At 35.6% G+C, this 26394-nt stretch overlaps 1 protein-coding gene, 1 long non-coding RNA gene and 1 other non-coding gene across 3 annotated transcripts in view; 1 reads left to right on the top strand and 2 right to left on the bottom strand.

The window, feature by feature from the left end:
* LOC126971213 (zinc finger protein ZIC 4) overlaps positions 1-6814 on the top strand; it is a 48547-nt gene extending 41733 nt beyond the window's left edge. Inside the window, exon 3 of the mRNA XM_050817395.1 lies at positions 3505-6814. Within this exon, the coding sequence (XP_050673352.1) occupies positions 3505-4109 (605 nt within the window). The 3' untranslated portion in view covers positions 4110-6814. The remainder of the gene's footprint in view (positions 1-3504) is intronic.
* Positions 1-26394, bottom strand: part of LOC126971223 (uncharacterized) — a 274489-nt gene that overhangs the window by 162153 nt on the left and 85942 nt on the right. The gene's annotated exons all lie outside the window — the stretch shown is intronic.
* On the bottom strand, positions 25255-25336 carry Trnas-gcu (transfer RNA serine (anticodon GCU)). The gene has a single exon. It is a non-coding gene; the product is annotated as a tRNA-Ser (tRNA).

Below are 26394 nucleotides of genomic sequence, written 5' to 3' on the forward strand. Positions count from 1 at the left end.
TATATCGTTTTAACTTCAACTCGATACCTCCACGCGTTTCCGAGATAAAGGACGGACAGACAGACTGACAGACAACAAAGTGATATAATGGTTGAGTTTTATTCTTTTGAGATACGGAACTCTAAAAAGGCCAATTTTCCTCTTAAATATTTGTTATTTAAAATGATTCGTATCTGTCCGATTAATGTCCCATTTTATGTTAAGTTATAACGACTGCTATCAAAATATCTAATTTGAATGATTTGTGTACCAGGAAGTTATAATTACTAACGATGGTGCCAGACGAGACCAATAAAAGTAACATTAACTTAACGTCTACTACATCAAGATGAAACTTAATATGTTACTTATCGGGACTATTATGTCGTGGTAGACAAGCGACAAACCCCATGACCTTGGCGCGTGCGAAGATTCCAGATCAAATTCCCGATAGAATTTTGTCGTTAAGAGTTTTTGTGAGCGGAGATGAGACACTCGATTAGCAATTAAGAAGGCAACACATGTTTTCGCCTCTTTTATCTCGTGTCAAGCTCATTAAACCGCAACTTAGTAAGTTATTAGCTAAAATAAAACATAAAAATCGGAAACCTTACGAGTTGCATTCGGATTTTATCGCGATTTAATAAAATCACATAAAGACACGAAAACAAGATTCCAATCGCTGTGTCGTTTGATTTTTTCTCTTATTTCGATATTATAATGGCTATTTGTGTGTCAAAGGAAGTATCGTTCAAAATAAGCCTTCGAATGTGTGATACATTCATTCAGTGTTACGATATAGTAACAAAACTTGCGGTATAAGAGCTTTCAAAAGGTCTATTATTGCTGTGCTAACAGACACTTGAGATTAGCATCTGTGCGTCTTCACCGGAGAGCCTCAAGTTTCAAATACAATACAGAATTACACCCGAAGAGGTTTATTTGTAAACATAACAAAGAAAAGAGTATTGTTGGTCGGCCGCACTAACCGCGCCTTCAGCCCAATACTATTTTTATTGTATTACATTCTCATCACATACGATTCGCTGAACCCGTGAGGAATTTATCACAATACACGAGTTTTGGAAAGCATCGCCACCGCAAAAAGTGTTACAAAAACTGTGTCAATGACGTATCAAAATTGCAAGAATATTTAGACTCTATTGTAGAGATTCGCTTCAGAAAAAATTAATCTGTATTTTTTATTGTATTCCGTTACTCATAAATAAAATCCTAACTAATATGTTAAAATTTGTGTACGTTCATTCAAACCGATTTTATTTGCTTCTAAATATGCATTCAACTTTAGATCATTTATATACATCTAGGTAGATTGTGACAGTTGTGAAAACGTCGAAAAATATTTATGTGGACTGTTACCCTCTATATTGAGTAATGCACGCACACAAACACAAAATGACATACATATAAACCAAAGAGCTGTTTCACCTGATTCCTGTCGCCGAATCTCACCTTCGCACGACACGCCACAAATTAGGATATCATCCCCTATCTGGATCCACAGTGCGGTTTTCTAGGAGCTTTCTTCCACGTACTAAAAAGCTGTGGATGAACTTCCTTGTGCGGTGGAAAGCGCCTTAAAAAAGCGCGTACACCTGGCTAAAGGCTGGCAGTGCTCCTGTGATTCCTCTGGTGATGCGAGATAATGTGGGCAGCGGTAATCACTTAACACCAAGTGACCCGTACACTCATTTGTTCTCCTTTTCCATAAAAAAAAACCAAGTGTAAGACGTAGCATGTCACGCACACTAAAGTAGTACATCTGGCCTGTTTTTATCGGTTGCAGAAAGAGGCTCTATAAATATTAACTTAAGCTTTTCAGATAGTACATTCGACAGTTAAACAAAGGTTTGTAAAACCGTTAAAACTATTAATGTACTGTTATTTAAAAACAAACAAACAGCACAAAACACCAGCAGGCGAAAAAGGGGTAGTTTTTACAAACCTAACAGATTAACACCATTGTTCACCTTAATCATCACATCATGGGATGCATTGGAAGTAAAACTTACTTGTCTTTTCAGTGACAATCAAATATAAATTCTGCTCTCTTAACATAAGGTTTCAAATCTTTCAACGGTCATTTTGTTCACTTCACTCACGACATTGTGACAAAGTCTTCTTATAAAGATGATTTATTGTTCTGTTAAGTATCCCGTGCAATTGTTACGAATATTTATTTGAGCTCGTAAACTGTAAACAACGGACCAATCGCGTTATTTATTACGTGATTGGCTTCACGTACGCGTTTGCAGGCACTGTAGGTTTATTGCTTACAAGAAAGGATTGTTGATAACATTACTTCGATCGATTCAAAATAATCATACGATGTTTATTTTTACATGTTTTAATTAGAATTTAGGTTGTTTAAATAAATTAATTTATGAGTTCAAGCATACTAGTGGTTGCACGGAGGTCAAAATTCAACTATAATTTTATTTTTAAGTTTTTATTTTATAAGTTTTTATTTGTCAAAAACTATCGGATTGATGAAACCTCTATAATGTAGTGTCTAATTCTTTCCGAAACTATAACAACTATACTGTTGAAGCTTGGTAAATAGGTGTATTCTGTGAATCGCATTAAGATTTTCACACAAAAAAAAAAAACAATATATTTTGGGGGTTCCCCATACTTAGAACTGAAACTCAAAAATTCTTTTTTTTCCTCAAAAACCCATGAATGTTGGGATCTATGGATAGGTCTTCGGAAATGATATTGAGGTTTCCAATAACTAAACTGAATAGTTTGCGCGAGAGACACTTCCAAAGTGCTAAAATGCGTGCCCGGGGGGGCCCCCCCCTTGTGACTTATAAAATAAGAGAATGATAAAATCATGTGATCATGCAATCCATTTTAATATCGCAAAATATTGTAGGTAGTATTGGCGCCGAAATGAGAAAACTCAATGAACAATCATATAAATATGACGGATTCCAAATTCAAATGTAATATTTTGTTTATTTTTTATTGTAACAGTATTTATGGCCAGACTAATTATATATCATTATATGTCGACAGACTATGTTTGATAAGCCTAATTTGGGCATAGACAATATGTGTGGAGTGTGTCAACTATTATTATTATTATATGACAAAATTTACAGTTATGCAGTTTTGTGCGTCTGTGTTCTTCACTATTTGAATAGGGCATTGGCTTATCATCGTTGCCAATTCTCTTAATATAAACCTCTTGTCTTCGAATGTAGCCAATGTAGATATTATTACATATGGTTTAATTATCGTATAAAGATTTTAAATTTAAATAATCTATTACAATAAATAGGGCAAAGTAAATAATAGTCACTAAATCCAAATTATTCTGACTCCTGTGACATATCCCTCTTCAAACATCGGTCAGATATTCTGATGTACCTATTGTTTCGAAAAAAAATGTTAGCACCTATTTATTACTGCAAAGATAGAAAGTAAACCAGTATTTATATTTCTTTTACCTGTGAATACGCCCTTATGTTTTTAAATATATTTTTTTTTCTTTCACAGGTGAAAAACCATTCAAATGTGAATACGCCGGCTGTGACCGTCGCTTCGCAAACTCGTCGGACAGAAAAAAACATTCACACGTCCACACGTCCGACAAGCCGTACAACTGTCGTGTCCAGGGCTGTGACAAGTCTTACACTCATCCATCATCGCTGCGGAAGCATATGAAGGTTCACGGAGCTGCCGGTGATGCATCACCTCGATACGACAGCGACGGTGATGACTCATCATCAGCTGGTAGTGTCAGCGTAACAGCGGGAGCCGCCAGCCCTGCAGCGCCTATACCCCAACCAATCCCACCACAACCAATCCATCACCAACATCAACCAACCATCACCGACAAACTAGAAAGCCTTAACGACAAATACCTGAACCCACACGATCATAAAACATACGAGAGACCGCCTGCACCACCTCATCATCAACCAACGCTAACGAACATTGGTAACGGTATGGATAACAAGCTTGGCTATAGCAGTCACTGGAGTCAGTACCAACAGCCTCCTTCAGTGCCCCACGGGGTACCAGAATGGTGGTGTCCTACCCAGGAGTCTTATCATCATCATCACCTGATGCATCACTCTGGGGCAGCCGCAGCGTACTGACCCTACCGCGCTTAGGGAACTCTTCATTCAATCTTAACTAATACTTCATTGACGTACAATAATCAACTAGACTCCCAATCGCCTATTAAAAGGTCGTCAAAAAATGTGCGAGTGGCGTTGTACATATATATGTATACATTTACTTATACAGATAAGATTAAAAACTTCATTCAAATTAATACCTTATTTCGTGGCAGTAATGTTCAAAAAGCTATTGTATATGCTCATTTTAAGCTTTTTGTTTAAGCAATTGAAATGTAATTATTTAGCAAAATGATTAAAAACATAAAGAAAGGTACACAATTTTGTTAATTTAAAATACTTTTTTTGTTATATTATGACACTCGACCCTTTTTCAATTAGGATATGCGTGGCGTTGTATTCAAAGCGCAGTCGAAACACAAATGAACTAAAACCCTGCCAAACAGACGAGTAGGTAGAGGTTGGTTTAGACAATTTTTGAGCGTGATTGTGAGACTAGTTGTTTATTGTAATACTTAAATCATTGTGCCTACCTGACTATGTACATTATATAAATCCGCCTGACGCTTTAAAGAAAATATATATAATAATTATTAAATTCAGAATGAGAAGTTCACTTAAGCGCTACCCACATATACGCTTATGTAAAATCTATATTTGTAATTCAGTACGCATAGTTTATATGAATTATAATTATATTAATCTAATATTGAGGCCAAATTTAGCCGTCCGAATGTTTATAAATGACATACTTAAGAAACAGACTGTGAAGTTGACAAACGTGTTATTTGATGGAAGAAATAATAATTTGTCAAAACTACTTTTTATAAAAGAAGACGTGTTTTTGTAATTTGTAATAGAAGTAACTTGAGTACCTACAACAGTCCACTTCTGGAAAGTAAGTAATAACAGATTTGATTATATTTTATAATTACAGCTAAGTATATTTCTTTCATGAGTTAAACATGTTATAATCGTTATACATCAAGTTTTACAAATTTAGTAGTATTGTCTATGCTGAATTTTAAAAAAGTGTGTATGTATGCACGCAAGAAGTTATACTTCTTTGGCCTAACGAAGCAAAACTCATTAAAATGATTTATGCCTCGTGCTATTCTACGTTTTTAGAAAGAACAATTTTATGAATATCTTGCAAAGATGGCTTTGACAATTAATTATTAAATAATGAATACGGCTGTATGGGCTTGAACCCTTTGCCTGTCCTAATAATGGACGAAGAAACCAAAAAAAAATAACGATTGACGCAAACGTCAGAAAATTTTAGGAACCAACTTCAACCTGTTACTTTTGTGTTAGAGTGATGCGCGCGGATCTTAAAATTTCACTCTCATAATTTTTTCATGACGATAAAGAAGTATAACTTCAAAAAGTATTTTAATTTAGCAAACACATTGCTACAAAATAAGTTGTATCACGAATCACGATAGACCTAAAATATATAGTAGCCGTAGCGTATAGATTATCTGACAGCCCGATGTTGCGTTATCAATTTTGATTTGTCAATGCGTGACTTAGATTGTGGTTTATAGTCAAAATACTAAGGAGCTTATGCCAAGCGTGGCTGAGTGTTTACGACCTGTCAATCAAAATCGGTAACAGTAGCACTAGATTCACTTTTGAGACGCTGTTCTCTCTTGTCTTTCCTTTTATCTATACGCTATTGTAAGACTTTGAGTATAACTTAATATTATAGTTCTTCAAACGTATCTGTCGCCGATATCGCATTTTGTGTCGTCAATAATAATGTATAATTAAATGGGGTTTCATGTACTTAAACATATAAGTTCAAATCTTGTAATTACTGGACCGATTATCCGATCCGATTTCATTTTCGATTCATTCATTTCAAGATGGCGTCGTTAGTTCCTCTTTTCGCCACCGGGCTAAATTCGTAGCACTTTATGTTATAAATTTTTGGCATCTGTCACAATTAATAAAGATACAGTGTCTTTTAATTAGCGCTATAATTTTTTCTTGTTGGTATATTGGCTCCGCGCACAACCAAATGACATTTCAACTGACAGTGACATAAGACAATGATCCCTCATGCATACGACTTTAGATAATTTATACGTCTTGCTGTTAGGCAACATATGACCGTCAGGTTTATTTCTTTAGTGTTCATGACATCTACGAGCTACGTCCTACTAACGACTAATAGATGCTAACAGTTGGCCGCTATGTTTTTCGTGTGTTCACAGCTGTCACAGACTATCTAGACTAATAAGTTATCTAAGCATCGACGATAATTTCTGCATAGTAAATTTCCTATATTTTAATTTAATTAATATTGAATTTTTTCACTGTCCATTTATATTTTATATCTACTTATATTAAAATAAATATGAAGCTATATAGCTAATGTCCTATCTATTTATAAAAAGCAAATAAAATATACTTATATTTGGAAACAAAATCTGTAACTATCATTAACTAGGTACTTATTAAAGAGTTTGGCCAAAGCACCACAGTCCGATATTATTATAAATTAGATATAAGTAAGCTATTGTAAATTGTTTAATAGTTGTTTAAGATATTGTAAACTACCCAGTGATAATAGACTATAAGCTGATTGATTTTGTAAATTAATTTGTCTATGCTTATAATGTGTTTAATGACGTGTGCACAATGCCTGTATATTTATATGTAATTAACTATATTTTCACAAGACGATACGAAAATAAAAATCTAAATGACTGAAAGATGCGTTTGATGTTTGAACTCACACACACACACACACACACACACACACTCACGCCTTGTTCTCGTCGGGGTAGGCAGAGACAATAGAATGCCATTTGCTTCTATCCTTACAAACCTCACGCGCTTCCTCTACATTCATTACTCTTTTCATACATGCTCGCCGGTCGCGGGTGCTTCAGGCCTCTCCTTTTCTCAAAACGTCCCCAATTTGGTCGATGAATGTTCTGCGAGGTCTCCCGCGACTGACTCACATGTTTGAACTCACAGGCAGAATATTAACGAACTTACGATCGAATGAAGTTACGACTATTAATACCTAACCATCTGTAAATATGACAGGGCATATAGGTCGACGGACAGATGGCCGTTGGGGCAGTAAAGTCCTCGATGGGCGACCACGTACCGGATGACGCAGTGTTCCGCCCACAAGATGGTTCGTCATGCTCACTGAAATGGCATAGCTCAAATATTTGCGAAGGGAACTATGACTGATCCATGCGTCAACTCGTGAACGGGTGCTGCTTGTGGAGCCAAGTCGACCTGTTATAGTTAATAAATCGTTGTATTTGTTGAATGCAATTACTAATTATGACAGTAATCACGACCATCGTGTCACAGCATCCTTACACAAAGCAATGAATTCAAGCTCTAAAGGTTGATCAACATAATATGGTAGATTCAGTAATTTAAAAGAAATATTTATAGTGACTATTCAAAAGCGCATAGTTGGAGCCTTATTGAATAAAGTTTATTTGACTGTATTTAACATTGACTTAGAATAGGTTCGGTGAGGACAGCGCAGGACCGATCGTCGTGAGAACCTTTGGGAGAGGCCTTTGTCGAGCTGTTGACGTCTTCCGGCTGATGATGATAATGATCTCTAAATATTCTTTACCATACTTTTTTTACCAATTAAATTGTATGTAATAGAAGATATGAATAAACTTATTTCTATTTATTGTAATTTTTGGTAAAGCGGCCTTAATACAGTTCAGTGCAGCCCTGTTTCACTGGGACCAATGTGATCTATTGTGATAGCTCACTGCTAAGATTTATTGTTTTCATGAATCTTGCTATATCTTTCATCATTTCAGCCGGAAGACGTCCACTGGTGGACAAAGGCCTCCCCCAAAAGATCGCCATGACGCTCGGTCCTGAGTTTCCCTCATCCAACCTGTTACGGAGATATTGACCAGATCGTCGGTCCATCCTACCAACACTACGTCTTCCAGCCCGAACGATTATCTGTCCATCGAGCTGTGCCCTGCCCACTGTCACTTCAGATTCGCAACCATCAACCAACCAACTTACTTACTGCTGACGTATCTCAAGTGTTTAAAGAATAGGTCTTATAAAAGGAATGCTTCGTCTATGCATTAAAGGACCATACTCAGAGAGGATAATATGTAGGTTTTGTATATGACCTACTTCATTGAAACCAAGTCGAAACCTATTATAATAAAGTCTTATAACGCATTTATCGCGGGGACTGTGCTGAAAAGTTGTTTAATCTGTTCGCTTCCGCCCAATCCTACATTTGCACTACACGTTACAAAGAAACTTGCAATTTTCAAGGGAATTTGGAAGAGCTATGGAAGGAACTTATTTGTGCTGTGATTCCAGGGCGTTCCAATATCGGCACCTTCGAAAAAGTCCGGCAATGCTTTTAGTGATTCCTTTCGTAATGCAAGCGAGTGCGGGCGGCGGTGATCACTTAGGTACCACCAGGAGACCAGTACGCTCGTCCCTACTCTACCAAAAAGTAGCCTATCTACGTATATATAAAACAACACTATACCCATTCTTTAAAGGCACAAAAAATCCCATCAATCACATTATCTTGCAACATCAGAGGAATCACAAGAGCGCAGCCGCCCTTTTAGAAAAGTGTACGCACTTTTTTTGAAGGTACCTATGTCGTATCGTTCCGGAACCACGCACGAGAACCTCATTTCACAGCTTGGATGTACGTGAAAGAAAATTCCTTGAAAACCGCACTGTGGCGGAACGCCACATCCAGGTGGTGGGGATGATATTCTAATCTATAGCGTATCGTGCGAAGGTGGAATTCGGCGGCAGGAATCAGGTCAAACAGCTCTTCGGAACGCTTCTCCTGATAAATGCGGTAAAAAAAAGATACGTCTGAACGCAACGCCAATTGATAAGACACACAAGGAAAGGGAACCTAATGTTACTATTTTGATTATGATTTACAAGACGTCAACACTCAGCCACGCTTGGGTTGGCTTCTTACCCTCTTATTCATAATGGTCCGCTAACTTTAAACAGCCGCTAAGGAGTGTTTTTTCTTATTCTGACTAAGGTCAATAGAAGAAGACAGAGTGAGAATTAGCAATGCTTTAAGTTAGACTATTATGAATAAGGGGTTTAGTATTTTAAAAACTAAACCACTAGTTAAGACACACATTGACAAAACAAAATTGGTCATGATCATCAGTCTGTCTGGTCGTATAATACAATCTATGGTAGTAACCACAGATAAAATTTTGTTGAACATAAAATTACCTACATAGTTGTCCTCAGTATATTATTATGTCTAATAAAATAAATAAATAAAAATAAAAAGCCTTTATTGTTGTTAACAAGTTTTACACAGAGTAGTTTCGTGTGCCTAAAATTAATTTACTTATGACTACTATCTAAAAAACACATTTAACTAATATACTAACAATTTTAATATCTATTGATTATCGGCAAACGGTAGATCGGTTACAACTTGTCTCCCGACAAAGGCCTCCTCTAAAGCTCTCCAGTCTTTTCTCGTTTTTGCAGGGCGAGTCCATGTTGAACCCGTTATTTTCTTAACGTCATCTTCCTATCTCTTAGCCTGTCTTCCTCCGTCTCTTTCCGTCTAAAGGGTACCATTCTGTGATAAGATTCCTGTTCCGGTTGTCTTACCGTAACATCATAGTTGTGATATTATGTCTATAGGGTAATAAATAACATACAAACATATCATAAGCACATTGAGGAATTTGCTAGAAACTGTGACAATCATAATGTTAACACGAGGAACAAACATAAACTTGTTATGCCTACTACTCGGCTAAGTCCAGTTAATAAGTCTTTTGTGGGGCGATGTATATGCTTTTACAACAAGATCCCAGAAAATGTTCTATACAAAAGTATTACGATATCCAAAATAATTGTTAAAAACGTTTGTGTGGTAAAGGTTACTATAACATAGATGACTTTCTTAATGATTCCACAGATTGGGAATGGAGCGACCGCCCTTAGGTTTTTAAATAATAAGTTTAATTGTACAATATTACTTTGTAAACATATTTGTTGAAGAAAAAAAAAGCCAACTGAGTTTGTTGCGCCCATTGTTCTCAGGTCTGAGGCATTCTTTTTGGAATGGGTGGTAGTTTTTGAAGTGATGTCACATCCTATTTTGAATAAAAATATTTGAATTCGAATACACTTGTTAATAATATTTTTATTAGTATAAAAAGAAATATTAATGAAATCCAAACCTGTTTGTTGATAGCAATCGAAAACCATACGGCGTTACAATCTACTATAAATTATAAAACACTGCAATAATAAAACAAAGCACAATCACATTCAAAAAGAGAATTGAATTCATCATTGGAAATAAACGAGAGAAACAAAATATGATAAATGATGTATGGCATATATTGGAATGATAAGTGCGAGGGAGATAGGTGCCGAGCCGTCGACGTCACTGTCCTTAATGATTTATCGATTCTCGACAATGATTGGTCGATACTTAAGATTTATTTAAAAATATAGCACATGCGGAATACAAGTATATTATTAATAAAATAATTATGATCTTTTAATGGAAACACAATGGTGAATAACTTCCTTATTTTAGCCGCATTGCAGACTAGTATTTTGTAGAGTTTTGAAAGACCTGAAAGAAAAATGTATAATGTATGGAACATTTAGTTTAAAAAAAACAATCGGATCATTCTTTCTGAGGTCGACAGCCTAGCGAAACTCTCTAAGAAAAAAGCGATTCACTCGACTGTATGAAACTGTCAGATGACGGCTATAATCTTGTAAAAAACGAAGGTAACCTAAATTCACTACGTTTTAAGCAATTGATCGCTTTCAAACTAAGCCAGATTATACTACGTCGCCAATCGCAATACTGTAATTACTACTATTTCAAACTTATGTCAAACGACAGCACCTTTCATACCAAACTAAATTTAAATTTTTACTTAGGCATTCCCGCCTCTTATTCCGTAGTATTTACATCTTCTTTGGATGTCGATTAAAAAGAGTTCTATCCTATAGCTATTTTGTAAAAAAATATCAGCGCTGTCATTATGGTATTCTGTAGAAATGAATATTATTTGTCTGTCTGACCGGGAAGTAAATAAAAGAACAAACACAATAGATTTTGGTTCGGTATGTGTTTTGTACTGATAGGAAGCGTTATTTAGGAAGAAGTATGTAGGTATGTAAAAAGAAAAACAAAATTACCAATTTTGTTAATGTTTTTCTGAGTGTGTTGCGTATTTGAGGTTTTAACTTGACATTTCTGCTGTGACATGCTTTAACATCTTTGTTTTTTTTACTATTTTTTTTTTGCCAATATTATAGTCAATGTTTTATTAATAAAGAATTACACAGTGTTGAAAAACAGACTTAAATGGTCAGTTACGTGATGCGCTCATTGTTGGAATGATTGAGGGGTGACCCGGTGCATCCCTACGCAGCCCTACTCAGATAAGATCCTGAGAGTGACACCTGGCCACGCCTTCATCAACCCCTATCAAATCCCGCTCAAACCTTACACAATCGAAAATATTCATCCATGTTGTTACATTACTGTAAGGCTGGGTTGCACCATACTAGCTGTTATAGTTAACGCTTAAGTCAGATTTAACGTTAACAGTGAAGCTGACTTTAATATAGACTGCGGAATGTGTTAAATCATCGTATTCCTTGGCAAAGTTAAACTTAAGGGTTGCACCATATTAGCTGTTATAATTAACACTTAAGTCAAATTTAACGTTTGCAGTAACGCAGACTTTAACATAGGCTGTGAAATGTGTTGCACCAATGTATTCCTTTGCATAGTTAAACTTAAAAAGTCAAATTTCGAATATTTATTTGAAACTTTTGATTTTTTAGCTATTTAACATTAACAATAGCTTTAATTGGACGGTTACGGTTAATAGTTAGGTATGACGTCATCTAAAAAGTGCATACACACTTTTTGCTTAACTGATACTTTAACATGTTTGTTATTGCTAAAGTTAGTTGGTGAAGCCCATCTTTAGTTTTTGACGCTTAACTTATAATCTGCTAGGGAAAAAAGTTGACATTGAATTTTTAGATACGCGTGCACAGCGTTACGAGATTTCGACATTTTGAAGTTAGTCGATAAATGTCTTGCATAGTTGATTTTTTTTTTCAAGTTTATTGCCAAGTGTTTTACACGTGCAGCCTGTGAACCAATGACACTCGGCTGACTCTCGGCGTTATGCGAATCCAATATAACAATGGGTTCAGGATGCTGATGGTACTAGAACACGCAAGCGCAAGTCGATGGTTTCCATGCCATCATCCGACATTAATCTGCCATACTCTGTTGATTGAAAGCCAGCTTCAACTCCATCCTGAAACTATAAATCAGATCAAATCAAATTAAAAATACTTTATTCATGTAGGTCAAGGAAATGACTCTTATTTTTCTTTTTCATTTACCGCCGCTTCGCAAAAGGTTGAGCTTTGCAAGAGTTTAAATAGAAGAAGAGGCAAGAAACTCATTGCCACTCTTTTAAATCAACATTCACAGCCTCATCGTTTAACAAATCATTTAAAGAACAATATAATATATAAAGTGGCGCAACAAAATACTCAAACGTCAAATACTTAAAAGTAATGCGTTACATGAGTAAGTCAAAAAGTAAATATATATTAATACGTAAAATCTAGAATTATTGAGTACAGTAGATGCATCAATCCACACACACCGTAAATCAATACAGGTATTTTGTGAGCGATAGTAAAAATTATAATAAATTTTATTATAAAAACATTAAGCAGACTATCTGGGAACAGGATCATCCTGCCATCACAAGTAGCGCCCGTTCACCAGCATGACGCATGGGCCAGCCATCGCCTCATTCGACCATAGTTTAGGGAAGGGAACGACTCGTCCCGCGTCGCCGCCACAAGCAATGACATTTAAGCGAGCATGACGAAGCCTATCACTAGAACTCAACCAAGTAACAAAAAGAATGTTCATCTATATATTATTTAATACTCATAGCAGGTATGTATACATGTATAGCACGGAGATACGATTCTTTGATTATGAAATGAATCATTTTAAGATACATTTATATTGTATGGCAACGAACATGGCTCTAAATCATTGACGTACAAAAAAAAACTAGAATGACAATCACGCTCAAAAATTTTCTGAAGCAAAACTCTGACTACGCGTCTATCAGGCAGAGTTTTAGTTCAGTCGTGTTTCGACCGCGCTTTGAATACAACGCCACGCATAACAAAGTACTTAGAAAAAAACTGTCCAAATAACAGCATATCCAAACTTTAAAAAGAATGTAGTGTCGTATTTCAGTGCACGTTTAAATTAACAAAATTGTGTAACTAACTTGACGTTTTTAATCATTTTGCTAAATAATTACATTCCAATTGCTTAATAAAATGTTCTTCCCTCGTTTTCGCGTCCGAACTTCTAATGAACGTATTTGACTTTGAACATTACTGGCACGAAATACGGTATTAATTTGAATGAATGTTTTAATGTTATCTGTATTAGTATTGTGTACAACAAAATGATCCTTTATGGGCTCCGTTTTTTTCCTTTTGGGGTACGGAATCCTAAAAATGGAATAGGTTAATATGTCACAACTTCAAGAAACTGTAGATTTGAGTATTTAGTTTAAATTTCAACTCGATATCTTCACGCGTTACCTAGATAAAGGGTTTTTACAGACAGACAGATAGACGGACGGACGGACAACAAAGTGATCTTATAAGGGTTCTGTTTTTTCTTTTTGACGTACGGAACTCTAAAATGGATATGATGAGTAGAAGAACCATGAACCTACACAAAGTTTATAAATAGTACACAATGATTCTAAATAATAATTATTAGTATTTATGATTCTAATTATTATTTTTATCAACAAAATTCAAAACTTAATCAACAACTATTTGTTGATAAGATCGACCAGTCACCCCTATCACAATGCGTGTACCTACCCGTTATCGCTCCTCTCGATATATCGGTGATATAGTTCAGTAAGCACGGTTGATTCTAAATTCAAAACATAAAAACAATAAACACACACGAACAAGACGTATTTATTATATCGATCATCCCGCTCCACGTCAGCGTGAGCCGAGCAAACAGAAAAACATTCATAAATCTACACTTAAAATTGCAAATATGTCTTGAGAGGTGCAAAAAAGAATGTATGATACAATACAATAGAAAATTCAAATGAATGCAACCCGGGCGGTCTTTTTTCCAGCGGGCCCTTTCTCTAAAGACTAAAATCTTTATTTATTAGAATCAGCAAATTATTAAATGCTTAGTGATTTGAAATCTTTACGGCAGACCAATGAAATGACGCGCACCTTGTGACGTAGATATCTTAAACCCAAATTAAGCAAAACGAAATTCTTATTCATTATTTTAATGGAGTTTAATGAATAAAACCTTTATATATAAATTTATAAAACCAGAAATACTGGCAGCATTCCCGCGTTGGATAGCTCGGTTGATCCGTTGACCGAAATAGCTGCCAGCGCTTGGGTTGCCAGTAGCCCTATTGAGGCGCGTAGATAGTACTTTGTACATTCTCCGCACCTCTTGGCCACACGGGCCAAGTGTCTCGACACCAATAATTATATTTAAATAGTTTTTATGTTATTTTAAAGCTGCAGCGCCAATTTTAAGAGAAACATCTAACGAATTTCAAAAGCGTTTTGAGAAAGTGCTACATGTTTTTTTTTGGAATGTATCAGTGTGTCAGTGTGCTCGAATGGTTTGGAATCCAGAACAGATAGATCGCTTGGCGTTGCGTTAAGACGTTACTTCATTGTGACGGACGAATTCCACCTTCACATGACACGCCAAAAATTAGGATATCATCCCCACCATCTGGATATGTGGCTTTTCTACACAGTCCGGTTTTCAAGGAACTTTTATCCACGGGGTAGCAATGCGACTGTGGTGCTTCTGTTCTTGCAAGAGAATGTGGACGGCGGTGATCACTTGACATCAGGTGACCCTTAAGCTCGATTATCCTCCTCTCCCATAAAAAAGTAACCCATGGCATATTGGACTGGAAACTCCTAAGAAGGAATTGCACAGCAACAGCTTTTTCTACAGCCAAGCAGAAATGAGCAAGCATTATTTGTATTTTGGGAAATGCTCCGTAACTAGTTTAATAACTGGGCTGTTAAGGATTAACATCAAATGCCTCAAAGCCTTCTTATGATGCCGCTCAGAATTTTTGGTTTATGATTCATTCTGAGCGGCACTAAATTGGGCAGGGCGTATATATCACCATTAGGCGAACTTCTGACTGGTTTCGTCACGTTTTTGCATAAAAAAATTTCAAGTCCACATTCAAACCAGCGCTGAAGAAAGATTTTTGTAAACCGTATGTGGTTGTTTTTGTTGTATATTGCCCTCCACAAGATAGACCGATGATCTGGTCAAGATAGCCGGAATAGATTAGATGAGGGCAACACAGGACCGATCGCCATGGATTTGTTTAGATTTTTGATTTTGATTTATTTATTTCTTTGGAGGAAATTTCTGCCTTTGTCCAGATATTTTAATAGTCTTCCGGCCTAATATCACGACTGTGCTTGAACGCCATCATCAATACCAACAAAACATATTTATCATACATTTTACAAAACATCATTATCTTTACCACCACGCTCAATGAAGTATGGAATTACGTATAGTTCGCTCGTGATAAAAACCAATTCCATAAGTATTTATTCTATTTACAAGTAATATGTATACACTATATTTGCATGTCTCTACTACTAATTCCTACTTTTAGATCACTCCTGTCTCCCAAAGCCCCTCTGCATTTAAATATTTCCAGTAATTAATAACAATTTACAAGTTTTTTGTGTTTTTAACCGGTATCCTCCGAAACAGCAACCGAATGTGCCAGTTTCTCACTGGCATATAGCAAATTTAATGGTCGTTACTTTTTTTTATGACAATAAGGGACGAGACGAGCAGGACTTTCAGCTGATGGTAATTGATACGCCCTGCCGATTACAATGAAGTGCCTCTCAGGATTCTTGAAAAAACAAAAATTCTGAGCGGCACCACAATTGCGCTAGTCACCTTGAGACATAAGATGTTAAGTCTCATTTGCGATTTGTACAGTAATTTCATTAGTTAAGTCGCCCTTCAGACCGAAACAATAATGCTTACACATTACTGCTTCACGGCAGAAATAGTAGCCGTTGTGGTACCCATAATCTAGCCGGCATCCTGTGGAAAGGAGCTTTCCACGAAGATCTGTGAGCATTGGGCTATTATTTTCATATTCTATTTATTTATTTATTAAAGCACACCACACCATATACAATACAATTTTCTTAATCTAATGTAATTAGTTGTTCTAAAGTATACGACAATTATGGTGAACATAAAAATTACAAAAAATACTCCCTAATTACTTCTTAAAAATAGAACTAACACTATCTGAGCTATAATAAAAACAAAAAAAAAATAAAAAATGAAAGTACAAATTATAACTTTAGCTTAAAATAATGAAGACGAAAAAAAAGAAAAACTACTTATTTGACAAATGCAGATTGAGTACCAGATAAGTGTTTAACAACAGTTTCTTTAAACCTGACCAGCCCACCACCGAATATATCAAGTTCTGAATTGGAATCGTTTAACTTATTGTACTCGCGAAGAATTTGAGCGTTAGGCGCCTGAACTCACAGGTTGATTCTACAGAAGGAACTTGGAAGATTCTCTTGATTTTGAACCTTGGGAATAAATATGGGACAGCAAGGTTAATATTCTGTAAGAGGTTACTACATTGTATATGACCGTTTAAGAGTTTGTACAAAAAAATTACTCCGGCAAGAGATCTCCGATCGAGCAATGACATCATATTAAATTTCCTGAGGCGCTGATGGTACGGGTGTCTATGAGAGAATCCAGTACTTATATATGCACGGTGTCGTGCTCTTGGATACTCTCGATGCGTTGCGAGTCGATCATACTACTGTGCTGTGTGTGTGGCTGTGCGAGGCAAGAAATTTCGAACAAAACGCGCGGTTGTGGAATGCCAGACGTCTACGTGATGCGGATGGTACTTTGCACGTAATGTCCGGTGGTGGAATTCGGCCGCTGGAATCAACCCGAACAGTTCCTCTGAGCAAACCCCGTGATAAATGCGGTAGAAGATGCAGAGAGAACTCACATCTCTACGCAATGCTAGAGAATCAAGCCGATCGGAGATGACTTGATCGTCGATGATTCGAGCCGCTCTTCGTTGTATGCGGTCAAATATAAGAAGCTGGTACTGGGGAGCACCCGCCCAGAGGTGAGAACAGTACTCGTGTGAGGCCGAATTTGCGCCTTATAAAGTTGCAGGCGGTGGCTTTTAGTGAAGTACTGTCTCGCCTTACTGAGTACACCAATCTTTTTAGAGGCCAGTTTGGCCTTCTCTTCCAAGTGACCACGGAACTGAACGTCGCTCGATATATCGACGCCAAGTATGCCTAAACAGGCTGTGGCAGTTCGAGGAGTGATCTCGAATCGAGGGGATACGACAAAGGGAGACTTTTTAGTGGTGAACGCACAAACTTGTGTCTTCTTGGGGTTGAATTGGAGTCTGGCCCGGCTCCTTTATTAATGTCGAGTCCTTTTACTTTCTGAGATATTTCAGCTTCACTGCAACTCAGGGACATCAGAGAATGAACATTACCAATATCGACTAAACTAGAACTGCGAACGCGACGCTGACCACAAGTGTATATAGAAGAAAATTTAAATGAAAAAAGATTGGCAATATCCGCTGCTGTTTGTGCTGTAACATTATCCATTTTCATACAAGAGGGAACTGTTGAATGGCCGCCTTTTTTATTTTTAACAAAACTCCAAAAACATTTTGGATTATTTGGTATGTTTTCTTCAATATTTCGCTTGTATTTAGTCTAGCAATCATCATAAAGTTTATGACAACGCTTTCTAATCATGTGATACTCTAATTCATCTCTAGGATTCTTATATATTCGGAACCTCTTACGTAATTCTACTTGAAGCATTGCAAAACAATACTAGACTACACTAGCTCCCTGACTGACGAGCATTCGCTTATTAAGTAATATGTAAGATTAGAGTTTCAGTACCGGTACTCGATGTTAATGCAAACGGCAAGCATTGATGATGCGCACTGTACTGCCCGAATCTCCTCTCTGACTCATGTTATGTTACAATCTAACGTTACTTTTCCAAATGCAACCAGTGATGAAGAACCATAAAACACTCAGAAGTCTCTTTGGGAATAGTATAGATATATTTTGAAAATGAAGCAATTCCACACATAAGTAATTTAATTTAAATGTAACTGCGTAAAAGGGAAATGTCGCCTTAGATATTCGTAGACGTGTTTCGAATTTAAATGAAAAACGTTTTACTATCGCAGCTTGCACGCTGTTGGTTGTGTATCGTAGTAGTTTACTTGGGGTACAGAGATGGTAATACATTAACTTTGCTGTTATTTCTATTACTAGGGCGATTGATAAATTGGGGCCTAGCTCCATATCATATCCATGAATACTACTACAAGCAAATTACAAACTTTACGCTTATAGGAGTAGCTGCAAAGAATTATCCTACGTCGCTCATGGTTTGGTGTGGGGAGTCCAATCAAGGAATCACAAAGCTTCATTTTGTTCTCATGTTTATCAAGAGACTGTTAGATCGTCTTCTAAAACGTCTTCTTAACGCGGCTTTTGAAAATGTACCATGGACTTTTCAGAATGACTTCGCACCTGTCACAAACCGCGAACTACTTCAATTTGTACAAATTTAATTTGTATCCAAAATTTATGAACGATGCAGGACTAGAACCAGCGACGTCTCGGGTTCCGTCCGAGTGCTCTTACCAACTGAGCCAACCGTTCGAGTCAACACATCAATCGTAAATCTTGGTATGTCTTGTTCAACTCTCATGTTGTCGGTCGATCTACAGGATCTATTTTACAGTTGATAACCTGCTCAACTCCAATATTTGCATATTAGGAAACTCGAGATGTCGCTCTTTCAAATCGAAATGAAATGAAATTTATTTATTGCGTCGAATACAGTATACAATAGATCTTAAATATATTGTAGTGTCTTCTATTCGGCTAATTTAAATTAGCATGCAAAAACAAGATTTACCATCCATACAATCGTACATCGTTCAAAAATTTTGGTTACGTGACTTAAAAAAAAGCAAATTTACTCCAGCTTGGCTGGAAGTCGACGTCCCGGACTTAATAAAAGCTGAAGATGTCAAATTATGGTCAGTTTTAGAAGACATGGCCTGCTCTAAATGAAACGCCTTAGAAACGGTGCATACAGACATAAATTCGTAGTAGTAATGCAAGATAGAAGAATATGTCAGGACCACTGTCTCACAACATACCTAGGTAACACTGGAAATGTTTAGAAAATGTAAAAATGTCAAGTAACTAATTTTAAATTTGGAGTAACTTTACATAGCGATAAATTATAGGACAGTTCATTACTTCGGGTACGGAACCTTGAGGACCCTGTTAACATTCGAAAGCGATCGTAACGCGATACAGGAACTCACGTCGTGAACAAATAAACTAACACGAAAAAACACTAAGCGCCACTATTGAAACTCCACATTTAGCATATTATCGACGATAAGGGAAATAAATATTCTACAACTCCATCTGTAGTGAAATATAATGTAGTTTTTTCTTTACCTCTCTACCTTTATCTGTCATTTATACAGCAACAATCACTAATTTATGTACATACTTCATTTAGCCTATGAAAAAGTCTATATTCTATCTGTGGTAAAGTTATTCCAAAATTAAAACTTTCTTTATCCTACCTTTGTCACTACAGAATTACTTGATTGGAAAGAAGAAAAATAAGACTTGGCTCCGGTCTTTACATTTTAATATTCAAAATAAAAAGACAAGGCTGTATAGCTTGGTTCCCTTGCCTGCTGTCTCGAGCGAATGATTAAAAACAAGAATTACTTGATAGGGAGAAGTAATTTTAAACTTGTAATAACTTTAATTTGCGTTATTAAATACGTCACTATGACCTAAAAAAGCATTCTTTATCGTACTTTCACGTCGCCAAAAGCGCAGTTTTTTGGTGCAGCAAACAACTTAGATTAAGTTGGTTACGTACATAATACATAGGTACTATTATACTAGATATACAATGACGTTCTTTTATACAATATTTCCATCTTTTAATCATTAGACCAAACAACTTCATATCATTCCGTTCTCGGTGAGATCTTTCCGTTCTTTCATATACTTTCGAATATCATGGTAGATTTTCTTTACAATAAGTTAATTATTTCCTTGAGTATATTTCCGATGAAACGCCTCTCTCGCAAACACAGAAACTCGAAGAAAGGTAAACACATTATGCGGAAACAAATATTTAGTAGCTGATGTCATATTATGTTAGAAGTGTTAGATTAAATAATAATTTGTTTGGATATAATGTTAATTATTAATTATATAATTTTTAAGTCGATTCAAATTGTTGAATAGTCATAATTTATGATATGTGCTCTAACAATATCTGAAGTATTTCTTTTATCAAAGTTTAATTTCTTCAACCTTCAAACAATCAATGTGTGCTACGGACCTTGTGGACCTTGCGGTGGTTGCTGCTGCCCAAACATCACCATCTACACGTGCTGCACCAAGATCTGTTAATTCCACCAACCAAGTATCTCTAAAACATCATGGCTGATTATTTTACTCGGTCCAATTCCTTGTCTTTGGGATTATTTTGCCAATAAAAGATAAAAAGATATATTTTTTCAAATTTGATTTTGAAATTGAAAATTGTCCAAGACAACAAAAAATGGAGAAAGAAAGAAGATAGGAAGATTTAAGAAGTAAGGCAAAGAACAGAGTATTGTGGAAACTCTTTAGACGAGGCCTTTACCATAGGGAAAACTAATAGTAATGAGCTATGAAGCTTTTTTTAGTAGTATTCAACCTACTGTGTTCTTAGTCTGTTTTGTGTGATTGATTCTTTCTAAATTGGTAATAATATATTTTTTAATTGACCTGACCTAAAGCCAAAGCTTAAAAAAAGATAACTAAGTACCAAAAATACATTGGCAAACATTCTGTATGTACAACAGTATATATATTTATAGTCCACACATAAAAATTGTCGACAAGACTATCAATAAATTATGAAATACGTCAGCAAAGATCGCTAAAGGCCGTCGATTGGTATCGGAAGTAGGGCGGGAGGACCGACGCCGAGGGGCGACTTCCGGGTGCCTCCGAACTGCTCATAACTCATCATCAGCCCTCACCGGGTGGCACTCTCCCTCACATAAAGAAACACAGAGATTTGTGTGAATTACTGTAGGGGAACTGCAGAAATTGAAAAGCGTTTTTTGTGTTTTTGAATTTAACTTGTTTATTTACATATAAGCATTCTCTTCTCTGTCTACCTTAATACCGTCATGTGCCAGATCGTCTCCTTCCCTCCAATATGTGCGAAGTGAACGATGGCTGTCCACAGGTGCTGCTTGTGGTGTCAAGTCGACCTGTTATAGTTATTAAATCATTGGATTTGTTGGATGCAATTACTAAGTATGACAGTAATCACGACCATCATGTTCACGAAGCATCCTTACACAAACAATCAATTCAAGCCTTAAAGGTTGTCGCATCCAATAAAGGCAAATTTATATTTATACAGTTTATTCTTTATTTCTTTTTATGAAATATTGAACATTATTTAAACACAATTCATATATTGAATGCAGCACCTTACAAATTAATTTGCTATGTTTAATACAGCCATTGTAAAGTACTCTATTTTATTTAAAAGAGTGACTGTTGAGTTTCTTGTATATTCTTCTCACGAAAAAGTATTTTCCGAACATATGGTACATTGAGTAATTTAAAGGAAATATTTATTGTGAGTTTGACTAACAACTTCAAACCATCTTAGAAACATAGAACAGTTTAAAGAGATCTCTGTTACTTGTTCTGTTGTGCTGACAGACGACCGTTATCTATATTCATTCATGTATTGGCGATCTGAGCTAGATTTTATAATGCCTATCGTTCTTTCAATAAATAATCTTTTTAACGGATTGGTGATCTTATTTTTTAATCTATCTATATCTTGTTCGTTGACCTGTTGGAGTTTATTAATAAATAAACACATTGAAACACATCCGCACTTGAAAACATTATGCTATGTAGGTACCTAGCGGGGATAAAAACGCAACCCAGAAACTAACTCTTATAGGACATTAAACGAATATTGTTATGAGTCTTAATACGGAGCAAATAAACTGTAAAAAAAATATCGATACCTATATCAATATATCGGATCTTTTAAATTTATAGTATTTTTTCATGATGAAAAAAAAACCGTATGTGACTCTGTTTTTATTTCTTACTAGCTCCATACTAGAAAAAATATTTTGGAATAGTTCCGTCATTGTATAGGGAATTTAATTTTAAAGACACTCAAGCAAAAAACATTCAAATATTTAAATTCAAAATAGGATTTAAAAACACTTATTGAATGTCAAAAAACTACCTCCTGTTCGACATAGTATGTCTCAGACCTAAGACGAACGGGCCCAAAAGACACGTCATCAGGTTTTTTTTATTAGTTGAAAAATAAAACATATTCTAATAGTTTTTAAACAAAGTTATACAACAAAAGTATAAGTATCTCTATCTACCAGTGGGAGGCTCCTTTGCACAGTAAGCCGGCTACATTATGGGTACCACAACGGCGCCTATTTCTGCCGTGAAGCAGTAATGTAAACATTACTGTTTCGGTATGAAGGGCGCCGTAGCTGGTGTTATAACTGGGCAAATGAAACTTAACGTCTTATGTTTCAAGGTGACGAGCGCAATTGTAGTGCCGCTCAGAATTTTTGGGTTTTTCAAGAATCCTTAGCCGCACTGCATTGTAATGGGTAGGGTATCAATTACCATCTGAACGTCCTACTCGTCTCGTCTCTTATTTTCATAAAAAAAGTATATAACTGCGCTCGATTGGTCGCAACGCAATTGGATTTTTGTTTTGCCATACTTACGAATCCCCTTAGAATTAAAAGTAAATGAACATAGTCAACGTATTGACTTAACCAGCGACATTAAACGCAGACTTGGCAAGTGTTCGTAAGTGCGTGTAGACATTGATCGGGGGTGAGAGACGCGTGTTGGCGATCAGCAACGAAACAATATTCATAAATAATATCTCGTACAATGCGGGGATGATGTGGCCACGTGGCGAATGCCGCGAGCGTGGCGCCAACAGCCCAATGTAATTACAACGGCTTATTAAACTTCTGGTACAGAGCTCACATGATTCCGTATAATACTTAATTAATGCTTAAAAAATATTTAATGCTTATAAATAAGTGTAATGTTTAATGCATTTTTTTTATGAAAATAAGGGACGAGACGAGCAGGACGTTCAGTTGATGGTATTTGATTCGCCCTGCCCAATGCAGTGCCGCTCAGGATTCTTGAAAAATCTAAAAATTGTGAGCGGCACAAAAATTGCGCTCGTCTCCTTGAGATAAGATGTTAAGTCTCATTTGCCCAGTAATTTCATTAGCTACGGCGCCTGTCAGACTTGAAACACAATAATGCGTACATGCTTCACGGCAAAAATAGGCGCCATTGTCGTATGGGCACAACAACCGCGCCTATTTAGCCGACATCCAGGGCAAAAATTTATTTATTAATTATAAACAAATTACATTTACAATGTCATAATTCTTGTACAAACCATAAAACTCATTCGAGTTTTAATGTGTACAAGAGTCGTCAAAACATAGAAAATTATTTAATTTTAAAGTTAAATGTCAAAGCCGACTTAATCAAAATGATGTATGGCTTCTAAAAATAAAGAATTAAATTAAAAAGTGTAATGTCAAAAAAAAAGAAAACAACTTACATAAAGATACATACTTATATTAATTCTGTAAAAAAAATACGGGTTGCACTCCGGGAGCAGAAGAGAAAACTTGAACATTAAGATTGTGCATTTTTGAATATTTTGGAATGGTTTGGGTATAATTTTACAATATTCATTTATTGCGCTATCTTTCACAAAAATGACAGTTAACATTTCAGTACTATTACAATTATTTTACATTAAAAAGTTTATCTCTAAGAAAAAACAACTTTAATCCATAGTAAACTGTATATTTCACTGCTGAGATTCGATCCCTCTACCTCGCTGTGTCGGCTTCGCTATCACAATAATTCGATGCTCCAATGACCTAATCATTCAGTTAAAATAGCCGTACTATAATTAGTTAGAAGTTTAAATCTTTCGTGCATAATTTCAACCACTGTCTTACGAAGTTTCGATCAGGCCACGTGGTCTGACGCGAGTTTACCATTTTATACCCATCCCAAGAAAAGTGCTCAACGCCGCTAAATTTTTCAATTAACTGTCCCAGCATTTTTATTTCCTAAAAAATAAACATAATCTAGTCCCAGGCTGTCGGATCACTTAGATATTTAGCTGTGCAGTAGTAGGATTCACGACAGAGCCATTTTTTAATAAGATTTAAATTTATTTATAGATGATAGCAGTTAATTTGCTGTTAAGTTTTTTTTAATTATTTTTGTATTTATTTTTTCAGGTAAGTGTAGTAAAGCACTATGTATATCACTCCAGGAAAGTGTGATTCAGGAATCTCTAACTTATATTATTTCGACCGAACAATCTCTGTCAAGTTGTCTTCGCTTTTGTGATCAGTCGGGTCAGCTAGTTCATATCACAAGTATATGTACAAGACATTAATAAATTAAAAAAAAAATAGAATTTAAAAAAAAGAAGTAAAAACTGACAACTGTTAAAAAAAATCAATAACTCAAATATATACGCGGAAAAAAAATCTTCCACATAGTTTTTGCAATATTCATTTCAAAATTTTTAGGAGTGTATTATATTCAAGAAGCTTAAAGAAAATTATAGTAATTAAATGACCTTTGATAACACTAGCATTCCATTATAGGCTTGAATAAGAATTGAGAACAACGTGAACATTCCTCCATTGAAACCTGTTTTGTAAATAATTCATTCATTTCAATTTAAATAATTATTTATATCAAACAATAACTTACAACTCGTTTGACTAACATAAAAATACTATACAATAAATAACGGAACAAAAGATATCGACGAGGATGGGATTCGAACCCACGCGTGCAGAGCACATTGGATTAGCAGTCCAACGCCTTAACCACTCGGCCACCTCGTCATGCGCAAGCGATTCGAAATACATGATAAGTATAGTAACAAGGTCAACGCGCTTAGTTGATAACATGACGTGTTACTTTCCCGCCAGTTTATATTACTATGAACGAAGTGGCTTTGTGTGTGTTCTTTTGTTTGAAGAAATGGCTATTTAACCAGTTTTAACTGAAATTTCTGAGTGACAACAAACTTTGCTATGTAGACAAACAATTAAAATGATCCAGAAAAAAGTCTTCTATATTTTCGCAATTTTTTAATTATTTTTAAAAATCGCGAAAAATTGCTTAGACTTAAATAATTTACTAATTACATTATTTTTTTCAGGGTCATAAAATATCATTTCAGAATTAGATTGATTTTAGAAAAGCACAATTCATTCTTCTGTTATGACATGAAACATTTGGTTAAAGGTATCTCGCATTCAACTATTACTTTTCATGGGACAAAACCATAAACAAACTTGAGAGTAAAACTTACAAAACAGGTTCTTTATGATGGATAGTTTTTTATTTAAATGTTTGTCAACCGTCATTTTTTAATTCAGTCTGTTTGAGAACGGAAACAAGAACATAATTTTTAATTTAAAAACTTTGTTAAAAAATTAAGTTATTTAAATTTGTTAGTTTTATTTATTACTTTTACAATGTTTTATGTCATCAATTAACGAGCGTGGGGTCCTGGGATTTATTCAACTTCAAACATTGAAGAGATAATTCTACTGAGGCCTAAAGGTGCATTCCACACAATAGTTCTACATTTATTAGTTGAGAGCAGCTTATAGTCTCATCGAAATTAATTGTTTAGATTTACCTGATTTCTATAATATTATCTCATCTAGTATTTTCTCCGACAGTTTAAAAAAAGATCTACAGTAAACATATAATATGACTTATTGTGATGTGCATACGTATGTGTCTCATTCATAACTAAATTGCCCAACCAATATTGATGAAATAAAGCATAGACTATGCGAGATAAGGGGTAACATATAAGTCAACATTTTATCCCTAAATTTACATTAATATCTTCTAAGCGTAATATAACCAAATTGCACGCAAACAA

The sequence above is a fragment of the Leptidea sinapis genome, chromosome 23, assembly GCF_905404315.1.
Source record: "Leptidea sinapis chromosome 23, ilLepSina1.1, whole genome shotgun sequence".
In the NCBI taxonomy this organism is placed as follows: Eukaryota; Metazoa; Arthropoda; class Insecta; order Lepidoptera; family Pieridae; genus Leptidea; species Leptidea sinapis.